General features: G+C 38.3%; 1 protein-coding gene across 2 annotated transcripts in view; it reads left to right on the top strand.

The window, feature by feature from the left end:
• The window catches only part of CGRRF1 (cell growth regulator with ring finger domain 1), a 53,282-nt gene extending 45,108 nt beyond the window's left edge, over positions 1-8,174 (top strand). For both annotated transcript variants that reach the window (XM_004370878.3, XM_023726205.1), the window contains exons 5-6: positions 6,246-6,353; positions 6,782-8,174. In XM_004370878.3, the coding sequence (XP_004370935.1) occupies positions 6,246-6,353; positions 6,782-7,102 (429 nt within the window). In that variant the 3' untranslated portion in view covers positions 7,103-8,174. The remainder of the gene's footprint in view (positions 1-6,245; positions 6,354-6,781) is intronic.
• The last annotated feature ends 5,893 nt before the right edge of the window (positions 8,175-14,067 follow it).

Consider the following 14,067-nt stretch of genomic DNA (forward strand, 5'->3'; position numbering starts at 1 on the left):
CTTTGTCAAATATCAGTTGCTCATAGGTAGATGAATTTACGTCTGGATTCTCAATTCTGTTCCATTGGTCTGTGTATCTGTTGTTCTACCAGCACCAGGCTGTTGTGACTATGGTGGCGGTATAATAGGTTCTAAAATCAGGTAGTGTGAGGCCACCCACTTTGTCCTTCTTCTTGAGTAATGCTTTACTTAATCCGAGCCTCTTCCCTTTCCATATGAAGTTGAAAAATTCCATTGGAATTTGGATCAGGATTGCATTGTATCTGTAGATCGCTTTGGGTAGAATAGACATTTTCACAATGTTGAGTCTTCCTATCCATGAGCGAGGTACGTTTTTGCACTCATGTAGGTTTCTTTTGGTTTCTTGCAGTTATGTCTTGTAGTTTTCATTGTATAGGTCTTTTACATATCTAGTTAGATTTATTCCTAAGTATTTGATCTTCTTGGGGGCTATTGAAAATGGTTTTGATTTGATGATTTCCTCTTCGAAGTTCGTTTTGTTAGTGTAGGGGAATCCAACTGATTTTTGTATGTTTATCTTGTATCCTGATAATTCGCTGAAATCTTTTATTGGTTCCAGTAGTTTTCTTGTGGATTCTTCGGGGTTTTCTGTGTATAAGATCATATCATCTGCAAATAGAGGTACTTTCACTTCTTACTTACCAATCTAGATGCCCTTTATTTCTTTTTCTAGCCTAATTGCTCTGGCTAGGACCTCCAGCATAATGTTGAATAAGAGTGGTGATCTTAATCAATCTATCTAGAAAAGACATTTGACAAAGTCCAACACCCATTCATGATAAAAACTCTAAACAAACTAGAAATAGAAGGGAAATTCCTCAACATAATTAAGGGCATTTATACCAAGCCAACAGCCAACATCATCCTTTGATTTTTTTTTTTTTTTTCCTTTTTCTGTTACTGATTTCCACTTTTATGGCTTTATGGTCAGAAAAGGTGCTTTGTAATATTTCAGTGCTTTGAATTCTGTTAAGGCTTGCTTTATGGCCTAATATGTGGTCTGTTATGGAGAATGTTCCATGTGGGTTGGAAAAGAAAGTATATTTGTTGGCTGTTGGGTGGAGTGTTCTGTGTCTATGAGGCCAAGTTGGTTGATTGTGGCATTTAAGTTTACCATGTCTTTATTGAGCTTCTTTCTGTATGTTCTGTCCTTCACCAAAAGTGGTGTGTTGAAGTCTCCTATTATTATTGTGGAATTGTTTATCTCTCTTTTCAATACTGTTAGAGTTTGTTTTAGGTGTTTTGGAGCCCTGTTGTTGAGTGTATAAATATTTATTATGGTTATGTCCTCCTAGTGTATTGACCCTTTAATCATTATATAGTGTCCTTCCTTGTCCTTTGTGGTGGATTTTACTTTAAAGTTTGTTTTGTCAGAGATTGATATTGCCAGTCCTGCTCTTTTGATTGTTGTTTGCTTGATTTATATTTTTTTCATCCTTTGAGTTTTAGTTTGTTTGTGTGTTTAAGTCTAAGATGTGTTTCTTGTAGGCAGCATATAGACGGATCGTGTCTTTTTATCCATTCTGCCACTGTCTGTCTCTTTCTTTATTGGTGCATTTAGTCCATTTACATTCAGCATAATTATTGATAGGTATCAGTTTAGTGCTGTCATTTTGATAACTTTTTTTTTTGTCTTGTTGACATTTTCTTTGTTCCACTTAATTTTCTGTGCTGAGTCATTTTTCTTTATGTATTTTCTTTTCATCTTTTTCATTGTTGTTGATTGTGTATTTGCTGAGTCTTTATGTTTTTCTTGTTTTTTATTTTGATGTGTAGGATTGTTAGTTTCCTTTGTGGTTACCTTAATATTTACCCCTATTTTACTAAGTTTAAACCAGTCTTTTATTTCTTTATATTGCCTTGACTTTCTCTCCATATGAAAGATCTATGACTACATTTTTTCAGTGCCTCTTTTTTGTTTTAATGTTGTCATCTTCTGCATATTGATGTCTCTGTTTCCCTATTTTCAGCATTTTAGCTTTGATTTATTTTTGTGACTTCCCTATCTGGGTTGATATCTGGTTGTTCTGTCCTGTGTTCTAATCTTTGGTTGTAATCTGATGTTATTGATTTTCTAACTGGAAGACTCCCTTTAGTATTTCTTGGAATTTTGGTTTGGTTTTTACAAATTCCCTAAACTCCTGTTTATCTGGAAATGCTCTAATTTTGCCGTCATATTTGAGAGACAGTTTTGCTGGATATCTAATTCTTGGCTGGCAGTTTTTTTCCTTCAATGCTTTATATATGTCATCCTATTACCTTCTTGCTTGTATGGTTTCTGCTGAGTAGTCCTAGCTTAGTCTTATGGACTCTGCTTTGTAGATGACTTTTTGTTTATCCCTAAACACTCTTAAAATTCTCTCTTTATCTTTGGTTTTGGCAAGTTTGATTATAATATGTCTTGGTGACTTAATCTTTTGAGATCTACCTTATGTGGGGTTCGATGAGCATCTTGGATAGATATCTTCTCATCTTTCACGATATCAGGGAAGTTTTCTGCCAACAAATCTTCAACAATTCTCTCTGTATTTTCTGTTATCACTGCCTGTTCTGGTTCTCCAATCCCTCGTAGGTTATTCCTCTTGATAGAATCCCACATAATTCTTAGGGTTTCTTTATTTTTTTAAATTTGTGTATCTGATTTTTCCTTGAATAAGTTGGTGTCAAGTGCTTTGTCTTCAAGCTTACTATTTCTGACTTCCATTGCCTCAATTCTGCTCCTTTGACTTCTATTGAGTTGTCTAATTCTGAAATTTTATTGTTAATCACTAGGATTTCTGATTGTTGTCTCTCTATGGATTCTTGCAGCCTGTTAAATTTGTCATTATGCTCTTGAATAACCTTCTTAAGTTCCTCTATTGCTTTGTCTTTGTGTTTCTTGGCTTGTTCTGCATTTTGCCTGATCTCCTTCCTGATTTCTTGAAGAGTTCTGTATATTAATCTTTTGTATTCTAACTATGGTAATTCCAAGAAGTTCTCTTCTTCCAAAAAATTTCTTGATTCCTTGTTTTCGGAGCTTGCAGAAGCCATCATGGTCTGCCTCTTTATGTGATTTGATATTGACTATTGTCTCTGAGCCATCAGTAAGTTATTATATTTATTTATTTTATGTTTGCTTACTGTGTCGTAGCTTCTTGTTTTGTTTTGTTTTGATATGCCCAAGTAGGCTGCTTGGGTGAGCTAGTTTGATTATTGGTGCCTTTGAAGTTCTAACGCCCTGTCACCAGGTGGTTAGATCGGTTACTGGGTATGTGAGCTCAAGTGTCCAGATAGTCGTTCATCGAGTGTGTGGTGCAGGGTCTCACCTACAGTCCTAGACAGGCAGGGGTGATTGGAGTAGGCACAGGTTTCTGGCTGCAGTAAGGGGTTACGCACTAAGCAAGGCAGGGGGCTGATGGCTGCCCCTGAGTATCTGGGAGAAAAGTATGTCCCTGTTCCCTAGAGTGCGTAGGTGGGTGGGTTTTGCAGCCACTATGGGCACCCAGTGCTGTTGGCTGTAAGGACTGGGAGGTACCACTTATTCTTGGACCCCTGTCACAGGTGGCTGGGTGGTATGGGTGGAGCCACCAGTCCTCAGGCCCCTGATGTGGATAGATGAGGACCCTGCTTAATGGGCAGAGCAGTATCAAATGTCCTGAACCTGTCACTCCACCACATAGCTGATAACAGTGAAGTTCGGCTTCAAGTATATACCTTGTTTGTACTGTGCTAATCAGGGCCTATGCTGCTGTTGAAATGGACCCACACAGGTCTATGCAGGGGTGAAAGGCATTCAAAGTCCATGGACCTCTTATGCCTGTGCCTAGGCAAAGGAGTTGTGCTTGCCCTGAGTTCCCAGGTTAGGGGAGTCAGCAGATTATTTTTTCCTGTTTGTTAATTTGTTCCCTCGCCAAGGCCAGGAGAATGGCTCAGGGCACATGATGCGTCCTACTTTCATCCCGGGGGAGTTGGCAATCGCTGAAGCTGGAACGGGATCCGGTGCAGATTGGGGAGGGAGCAGGTAAATGGGACAGATGTTCTTCTCAAACAAGGTGTTTTTTGATCCACACGGTAGGTTAAACGCACATGGTTATCTTTTGCTGATCGAGCGCCGCTTTTCACTGGCTCTGAAGGCCTGAGCAGACTCTCCACCACTCCATCTCTCCCCACGTGGAAAATGTGTCCCGAATGCCACTGCTTGCCTCACCGTGCATGCCAGCCAGTCCGGCCCACAGGGTGCCAGCTCCTGCCGGGTCAGGTCTGGCAACTCCTCACTGCTTCTGAACCGTCTCTCCCTCCCGTAGCCACTCTGTCCGATTCCTCAACTTTTCCTTTGATGTTCAGGGCTCCTAGATTGTCATATATATAATTGATTCACTTGTTTTTTCGAGTCTTTGTTGTAAGAGGGACCACCTGAGGTGTCTCATTACTCCGCCATCTTCAGGATTTTTTTTTTTAAGTATATTTTGTGTTAATGTTCTCTAAATTTCAAAAGCAAACTGAGTATTTCATATTCATTTTTCATATGTGGTTTTGATTATTTTATCTGGGGGTCAGGGACTCTAAATTTAAAAACAAAATTAAACACACTTTCCCATTCCTATCATAACAGTCAAGAATTACATGTAGGTAGTGCAGGTAAGAACCAGTTTGATGTTTTGGGTAGATAAAGGAAGACAGAGGACATTGGTGCAAAATTTTGGCTTTTTAAAATTTATATATTTACCTAATTATTTTCTTCTGTATTATTCAAGTAATACATGTTCATGGCAGGAAAAGAAAATTAGAAAATCTAGGTAAGCCCTTTTCTCTGTTCTGTCCTTCTGGAATTCCTATATTCAGCCCCTCCTGGGCTGGTGCTTTGATTTTATTTTATTTTTTTATCTGCTTTGTATCTCTCTCTTTTCCTACTCTGGGAGGTTTCCTCACTATGTAATAGCTTTATTGAAGGATATTTGACATACGATAAACTGCACATATTTAAAGTGTGTAATGTGATGTTTTGACATACATACACACCCATAAAACCACCACCACAATTAACATAGTGATTAAATTCATCACACCCAAAAGTTTCCTCATGCCTCTTTGTAAGCACTGTCTCCTCCTCTTTCCCTCTCCCCCAGTTTCCAGGAAACCACTGATCTGTTTTCTGTCACTGTGTTTTGTTTGCATGTTCTAGAATTTTATATAAATGGAATCATATACTATGTACTCTGGCTTCTTTCACTTGGCATAATTATTTTGAGATTTATCCATGTTCATCTAATAGTTCATTCCTTTTTATTACATATCGTTATATGGATATAGCACAGTTTATCAGTTCATCTATTGATACTCTGGTTGGTTCCACTGTTTGGATGTTACAAATAAAGCTGCTATAAACATTCAAATACCAGTCTTTGTGTGGACATATGCTGTCATTTCTCTTTGGGCAAATACCTAAGAGTAGAATGGCTGTATCATATGGAAGGTGTATGTTTAGCTTTTTAAGAATCTGCCTGTTTTCTAAAGTGGTTTACCATTTTACACTCCCACTAGCAGTGTATGAGAGAGTTCTAGTTCCTCCACATCCTTACGAACACTTGGTTTGGTCAGTCTTTTTAATTTTAGCCATTCCAGTAGGTGTATAGTGGTATCCTGTTGTGACTTTAATTTGTATTTCCCTAACAGATAATTATGTTGCACATCTTTTCATGTGCTTATTTGCCATTTGTATATGTGGACAGTATGCCAATACTAATATCACTGTAAATGGTAATTAATTATAATAATTTTTATTAACAAAATCTAAAAAGGAATAAGAAGGCTTTAATGCTTTATTTTCATGTGTACTTAACCTTCCTTGTTCACTCTCCTTCCTAAAATTAAGTCAGTAAATTAATGCTTATTGAACGTGTCTATTCCTGTTGCTCCTTTTCCAAACGTAATATTATTAGAAGCCAAAGTAAACTATATGTTATAATCTAATTTGGGAAGGTAGGCTTATTTATTTTGAATGTAGGTTTTTCCTGGATTTTCTGGCTAATTCACAGTAATTCATCTATATCTATAATCAGGATTTGAGCATAACTAAAATAACTCAGGCAAAAAACATGTTCCTCTTCAGAGACTATAATTTATATGAAATAGTGTAAATTTTCTAATTTATCAATCTCTTATTTTTATTTAAGATGAATTTCTCACATATCTGTGTAGTAATCTAAGGAGGTAAAGTACTTAACATTGTTCATTTTTTATTTTAGATTTCAATGGTGTCAGTAATTCATATTCCTGATAAGACTTACAAGCTTTCCTGCAGAATATTGTATCAATATTTACTCCTGGCTCAAGGTCAATTTCATGATCTTAAGGTAAGTTGTACCCTGTAGTCTTATCTCTGTCTCTTGTTTGCAGAGTTTCAAAGAATAGCTATTTGTAAGGAGATATTGTATTTTTCAGTGAGTTGTTATAGAAAAAAGTTAGCTAATTATATTTTATAAATTAAATGTTTTTTTACACCAAATATTTTCTTCTTTGAGGTACATATCTTTGCTGCGTTTGTGTGGTATATATAAGCATATACCACCCAAAGACCTCAAATCCTAGAATTTTTAAAGAGAAAATGTCCCGTTTCTTTGTTTTCTTGGTTTCCCTCTCTAGGCTCTGCAAATGAGTCCTCCCTTTTCTTAGATTTGCTAGCTTGTACATTTTCAACAGCTTTTATGACCCCCCCCCCCCCCCGATTTAAAGATTAAATGTCATTTGTAATTATCTTTAAACTTGTTTCTTTAATTTTCAGCAACTTTTCATGTCTGCAAATAATAACTCCACTCCCTCAAGCAGTACTTCTCCAGAAGAGAAAAGCACAGACAGAAGTTTGTTAGAAAAGGCCGGACTTTCTGAAAGTGAAGTGGAGTCACCTGAGGAGACCAGCAAGGACTGTGTTGTCTGCCAGAATGGGCCAGTGAACTGGGTGCTCTTGCCATGTAGACACACGTGCTTGTGTGATGGTTGTGTCAGGTATTTCCAGCAGTGCCCAATGTGCAGGCAGTTTGTTCAGGAATCTTTTGCACTTTGCAGTCAAAAAGAGCAAGAGAAAGACAAACTGAAAACTCCTTGAAGATGTTGTTACAACTGAAAAGTACACTTTCCACTGAAGATGCAGAATTTTGTGTTCCTGGAATTAATCATAACATGGAATCTATAGTGTTGATCATCAGTGAAAATTATATTTTAACTTCATATTTATACGGCACATGGATGATAACAATTATTCCTTTCAGCTTGGTATATGGTAACTACTGGAATAACATCTGTGTTAATACATAAAAATTCATTTAACTAAAGAGGAATGTAAACATTTGGCTTTCTGTCAACTAGAGGATTTCATATAATGCTGATCAGAAAAATTCTATAAAGAAATCCATCTAAAATTTGAGGAGGTAAAAGTCTTAATATTGCAAAATGTTTTCCCTTTGATATATTCTGGAGTACAATTAGGAAAATAATTCTTCTTAAAGTAATTGTATGACTCCCCCCACCCCCCGCCAGTTTACAAAGGGGTTGGAAAAGGCTTCTTACTTCAAACCCTTTCTTGAAATACCAGTTTTCATAAATACCCATTTGTTTGCTTTCTTGTTTCCCATATCATCATAGTTACATAAATATAAACACAAGTCTCAATTTTTCAATGTAGGTTCTTAAATCATAAATGCAAGATATAATTCTTGAATGTTCTCAGTGTATCATAAATTAAAATGATACTCATCTATAGGAGACAGATATAAAACTTTTATGATAAAATTTCTTGGACAATTAAATTTCTCATCAAATGTGATTAGATTAGCAGAGTGGCACATCTTATAAAATGGAAAGTGTGATCCACTCACGATGACCCTGTCTTCTCCCTGTGAGACTCATGATGCCTTACCTCAGATTTTCTCCAGCACAGCAAATCCAACCAGAGGGGTGTTGGAACCAGAAAAATCACTAAAATAAACAGAAATAACTATTTTTATAGTGTATTTTTATTCCGAATAAATGCCACGCCCTAAGTACATTATTTTGTTCATTTGTTGTTGTTTCCTGTTGTTGAGGAAACTGATAGGCAAAAAAGATACCCCTCTTTTTCCAAGATGACTAAAAAGATTAAACCAGAGCTTCCTGTGTCTTCAGTGAAAATTACCTTCCACTTACCAAGAAAATAGTTCATAGCAAATAAACTGTGACATTCAGGGAAATTTTCAAGCCATTTTTGTCCTGTTTGTATTAAGAATAATACCTTTGTATCAGTGTTTTTATATAATATTTCATTCTCATCAAATACAGTACTCTCAAGAAGGCATTAATTGTTCATTTTATAAACCTAATCAAACTTTCGTCTGTGTTCAACAACTATGTAATAAATACCTTTTAGGGTTCTGGCTGGTATAAACGGTTTGTATTTGACTACTAACCTAAAGGTTGGTGGTTCAAATCCACACAGTGACACCACAGAAGCAAGACTTGGCAATCTGCTTCCATAAAGATTACAGCCAAGAAAACAATAGATTTGGTTTAGCGGCCAGATAAACTCTTTTTCACTTCTAGTGAAAATATACACACTAAAACATCCACAATTTCTACCTGTAAAATCTAGGGTGCCGGACACTTTTTAGGAGCCTAGGCTACCACCAATCTCCGAAAGCTCCTAACCCCAAAGTATTTGCTCCTAAAAGGAGCCTGACAGTTTACTAGAAGCACATCCCCTCCCCTGGAAATTCTTAAAGCTCTCTTTCAACCCTGCCACTGGGAGCAGGGTATGCAGAGCTACAGTCCCTGCTGCAGTTAACTAGTGGTATAGTATAACAAGTAATCTGGTAAATTGAGGGAATACCCAGAGATCATTTTGTCCATCCACCATATTGCCTCCCTTTATACATCTGTTTGTACCTAAACTGCCCTACACTATAGTTGTGAAAGCATTTGAGATGTACCAAGACAGAGTCCACCAATCCTCCAATCTTACTCCATTTTTTATAACTAGTAAAGATAATTTGCCCTTATAGTCTCACCTGCTGCAGCCAAAGGAATTGTTATTGCTGCACTCAGTGGTGATAAATATGAGGAATTTGTCAGGTAATCAAGTAAAAACTGGTACACTGACTCCTAGAGGTTTATGTCAGAATTTGCAGTGAATAGTGACCTATTTTGTGAGAACATCTGCAAAAGCATTTGACTTGGATGGATTATTAGAAAGATACAATATTTGGTTTCTATAGACACTTAGTTGCTACTTTTCCAAAAGTCCCAACCAGGGCTACAATTAAGCCAACTTGACAGGTGCCGAGCCACCTTCTCCAGAGGTTTTTTTCTTCCCAGCTTGATGCCAACTGAGATCTAAATATCTAAACCAGCTCTAGGGAAGGAATTTAAAACTGTTACTTAGGGACTGCACACAGGTCATCGAATTATCTCCCATGGGGTTATTTTATTTTTTAAGCTCTACCATTAATTGCAGCATGAAGAGATTTGTCCTTGGCTTGTGGGAATTTGAAGCATCAACACAGATAAACTGGGGTTTGGGAAAGGTAGGAAAAGATGATTCAGCCTCTTGTACTCGAAGTAACTCAGTTCTGCGGCAGATGCTCCACAGTCATCCGGTCAATCCCCTAACTCCATTTCCAGATTTTAAACACTAAGTCCTCTTCTCCCTCTGGACGATCCCCTAATGCCATTTCCCAGATTTTGACCATTGAAGCCCTCTCTCTGACCGAGTCTGTATCTTTCCATTTCTCCGTATATTCCATTCCTCCTGAATCTTTTCTTCCTTGTTGTGATGACCTCATCTAGTTCCTGGGTCCCTGGGTCTATTCTATCAGTTCATCAGCTTGCTCCTACTTTCCTGGCTTTCTTACATAACCTGGGTTTCCTGCTCAGCTACTTCAAATGTGTTTTCACCTCAGCTTGCTTTCTTGACCTCTCCATCCTCCCTATACCAGCAATCCACAAACTTGACTTCACCAGACCATCAGTTTCTTCACTGCTGTTACCACAGAAAGTCAACTGGCCTGACCAATTAATGGAGTCCATTACAAAGCATCAGCACCTTCAGGGCTGTTCAACAGTCCTTTTATTTTTTTCCTAATGGACCCCCGTACCGTACTCCTAACAACAGCTATTTCAAACCTCTTCACAAACCTTGATGGCAACTGCTTTTTGAAGGTATTTTTGCTGTTCTTTTTCCACTCAGGTTTTTTTAAAATACAATTTTAATTTTGCTGTTGTTGAGAACGGAGCCCCCTGGTGGTGCAGTGATTAAGAGCTCGGCTGCTAACCAAAAGGTCAGCAGTTCGAATCCACCAGCCCCTCCTTGGAAACCCCATGGGGCAGTTCTACTCCATCCTATAGGGTTGCTATGAGTTGGAATCGACTCAACAGCAATGAGTTTGGGTTTTTTTTTTTTTTTTTTTTTTGATTGTTGAGAATGTACACACCAGAATATACATCAACAATTTCTACATGTACAATTCAGTGACACTGACTACATTTTTCAAGTTGTGCAACCATTCTCACCCTCATTTTCCAAGTTGTTCCTCCTCCATTAACATAAATTCACTGCCCCCTAAGGTTCCTATCTAATCTTTGCAGTTGCTATTGTCAATTTGATCCCATATAGATAGATCTTAAAAGAGCACAGTGCTCAAGGCAGACATTCTTTACTAAACTATAGTTTTAAGAAGATGTCAGGGGGTATTTTTGGTTTAAGGTTTAAAAATTATCTCAGAGCAATAGTTTCAGGGGTTCATCCAGCCTCAATGGCTCAAATTCTTTATCCCACCACTGCTGTATCACTCTACAAAGAACCTTCAAGAGGCAGTATGGTGTGGAAGTTAAGATGATGGACTCTGAAGCCAGATATCTTGGGTTTGTATCCCAGCTTTGCCACTGTGTTTGCCCAAGCAGTCACCTTGGATAAGTGACCAACCTTGCTCTGCTTCAGTTTCCTCATCGATAAAGTGGTGATAATAATAGTCCTTGGGTGGTGCAAATGGTTAATGCACCTGGCTGCAAAATGAAAGGTTGGAGGTTTGAGTCTACCTAGGGGTGCCTCAGAAGAAAGGCCTGGCAAACTACTTCAGAAAAATCAGCCATTGAAAACCCAATGGAGCACAGTTCTACTCTGACACACATAGGGTCACCATGAGTCGGAATCAACTTGACAGCCACTGGTTTTTAACAAACTGTTAAAAGGATTACATCAGTTAATATGTATAAAGTGCTTAGACCTTGGCATACCACATAATAAGCCCTACGTGTGATGGGTATTACTGTTATTACTTTGTGTCTTAGTTATCTCGTGCTGCTATAACAAATACCACAAGTGAGTGGCTTTAACAAACAAATTTATTTTCTCACTGTTTAGGAGGCTAGAAGTCTAATTCAGGGTGACGGCTCTAGGGGAAGGCTCTCTCTGTTCACGCTGGGGAAGGTCTCTGTCTTTTTTCAGCTTCTGTACCTTGGTTCCTTGGTGTGGCGTCTATCTTCCCCCATCTCTCCTTGTTTGCTTTCTTGCTTAATCTGTTCTTTTATATCTCAAAAGAGAGTCATTTAAGACACACCCTATACTAATACTGCCTTGTTAACAAAACAAAGAACACCCATTCCCAAATGAGATTATAACCACAGGTATAGGGGTTAGGATTTACAACACATATTTCAGGGGAACAAAATTCAATCTGTAACACTTTGCTTAGATGTTCAAGGCCGATAGACAATCTTTTCCTCTCTTCCCCCGAAGAGGAGTTGTATTATATCTTCTTTTGAGTCTAACACTCTACTTGTGTACTTGATCTCATCTCTGCTTGCTCCCTGAACTCATTTGATTATTCATTTAATATTTTAATAATTATTGGGTGCCAGAGATATTATATGTTGTTTGGAAATTGGGGATACAGTCTAAAACTTTCTTCTGAACTCTAGACCCACATATGTCTACTCTTTGTCTTACAGGCTCCTCAATCTCGACAAGACAAAACCACAACTCATCATCTTCCCCATAAACCTGTTTTGCTTCCAGAGTTCATCTTAGTGAATGATACTATTCCCCACCCAATTGTGCAAGCCAGACACATGGTCATCATTTCTTAATCATTCCTCTCCTGCACCCTCCACAACCAATCAATCACCAGGTCCTATTATATCATCTAAATATCTCCCAAACCTTCCCTTCACCTTCCCATGCCAGGCTTCTCACCTTCACCTACCCATGCAAGGCTTCTCACCACCACCACCAACACTAGATGAATTTACAGCAGCGTCCTAGCAGCCTTCAGGCCTTCTCAACTCCTTCCTCCGCCCCTACCTCCACATACCTCTTCATTCTCCACATTCACCCAGATAGCTCTTCATTAAAAAAAAAAAAAAAAAAAAATCAAATTACTCCCGATTCAAAGCCTTCAGTGACTCCTGCTTTATCTTCATGATAAACTTTAAATTTTATCAAACTTTATAAAGCTCATCTTGGAAACCCTGGTGGCGTAGTGATTAAGAGCTATGGCTGCTAACCAAAAGGTCGGCAGTTCAAATCCACCAGCCGCTCCTTGGAAACCCTATGGGGCAGTTCTACTTCACAGAGGGAATGAGGCTGCAGAGATAAACTGAGGCAAGATTATGACCAAACAAAAAAACTGTTGCCATCGAGTCGATTCTGACTCATACTGACCCTACAGGACAGAGTAGATTTTTGCTTCTTGGAAACCAGGCTCTGTCTTATTCAGAACACCATTCATTCATTCAAGCACTCATTCCTTCAGTTAATACTTGTCGTTGGCTGCGGTCGAGTCGGTTCCGATTCATAGTGACCCTATGTACAACAGAACGAAACACCGCCCTGTCTTGTGCCATCCTCACAATCAGTGTTATGCTTGAGCCCATTGTTGCAGTCACTGTGTCAATCCATCTCATTGAGAGTCTTCCTCTCTTTTGCTGACTCTCTATTTTACCCAGCATGATGTCTTTCTCTAGGGACTGGTCCCTCCTGATAACATGACCAAAGTATGTGAGATGAAGTTTTGCCATTCTTGCTTCTAATGAGCATTCTGGCTGGACTTCTTCCAAGACAGATTTGTTCGTTCATTTAGCAGCCCATGGTATATTCAATATTTTTCACCAACACCATAATTAAAAGGTATCAATTCTTTCTTGGGTTTCCTTATTCATTGTCTAGCTTTCACGTGCATATGAGGTGATTGAAAACACCATGGCTTGGGTCAGGTGCACCGTAGTCCTCAAAGTGACATTTTTGCTTTTTAACACTTTAAAGAGGTCTTTTGCAGCAGATTTGCCCAATGCAATATGTCATTTGATTTTTTGACTGCTGCTTCCATGGGCGTTGATTGTGGATCCAAGTAAAATGAAATCCTTAACAACTTCAGTCTTTTCTCCATTTATCATGATGCTGCTTATTTGTCCAGTTGTAAGGACTTTTGTTTTCTTTAAATTGAGAAGTAATCCATACTGAAGGCTATGGTCTTTGATCTTCATCAGTAAGTGCTTCAAGTCCTCTTCACTGTCAGCAAGCAAGGTTGTGTCACCTGCATATCGCAGGCTATTATCTAGTCTTCCTACAATCCTGAAGCCCCATTCTTCTTCATATAGTCCAGCTTCTCGGATTTTTTGCTCAGCATATGGACTGAATAAGTATGGTGAAAGCATACAACCCTGATGCACACCTTTCTTGACTTAAACCACATAGTATCCCCTTGTTCTGTTTGAATGACTGCCTCTTGATCTATGTACAAGTTCCTCATGAGCACAGTTAAGTGTTCTGGAATTCCCATTCTTCACAACGTTATCCATAATATGTTATGATCCACACAGTCCAATGCCTTTGCATAGTCAATAAAACACAGGTAAGCATCTTTCTGGTATTCTCTGCTTTTAGCCATGATCCATCTGACATCAGCAATGATATCTCTTGTTCTGCGTTTTCTTCTGAATCTGGCTTGAATTTTGGCAACAGCTTTTGAATGACCTTCAGCAAATATTTTACTTGCGTGTGATATTCATGATATAGTTTGATAATTTCTTCATTCTGTTGGATTA

This window comes from Trichechus manatus, unplaced genomic scaffold (genome assembly GCF_000243295.1).
Source record: "Trichechus manatus latirostris isolate Lorelei unplaced genomic scaffold, TriManLat1.0 scaffold00010, whole genome shotgun sequence".
Classification (NCBI taxonomy): domain Eukaryota; kingdom Metazoa; phylum Chordata; class Mammalia; order Sirenia; family Trichechidae; genus Trichechus; species Trichechus manatus.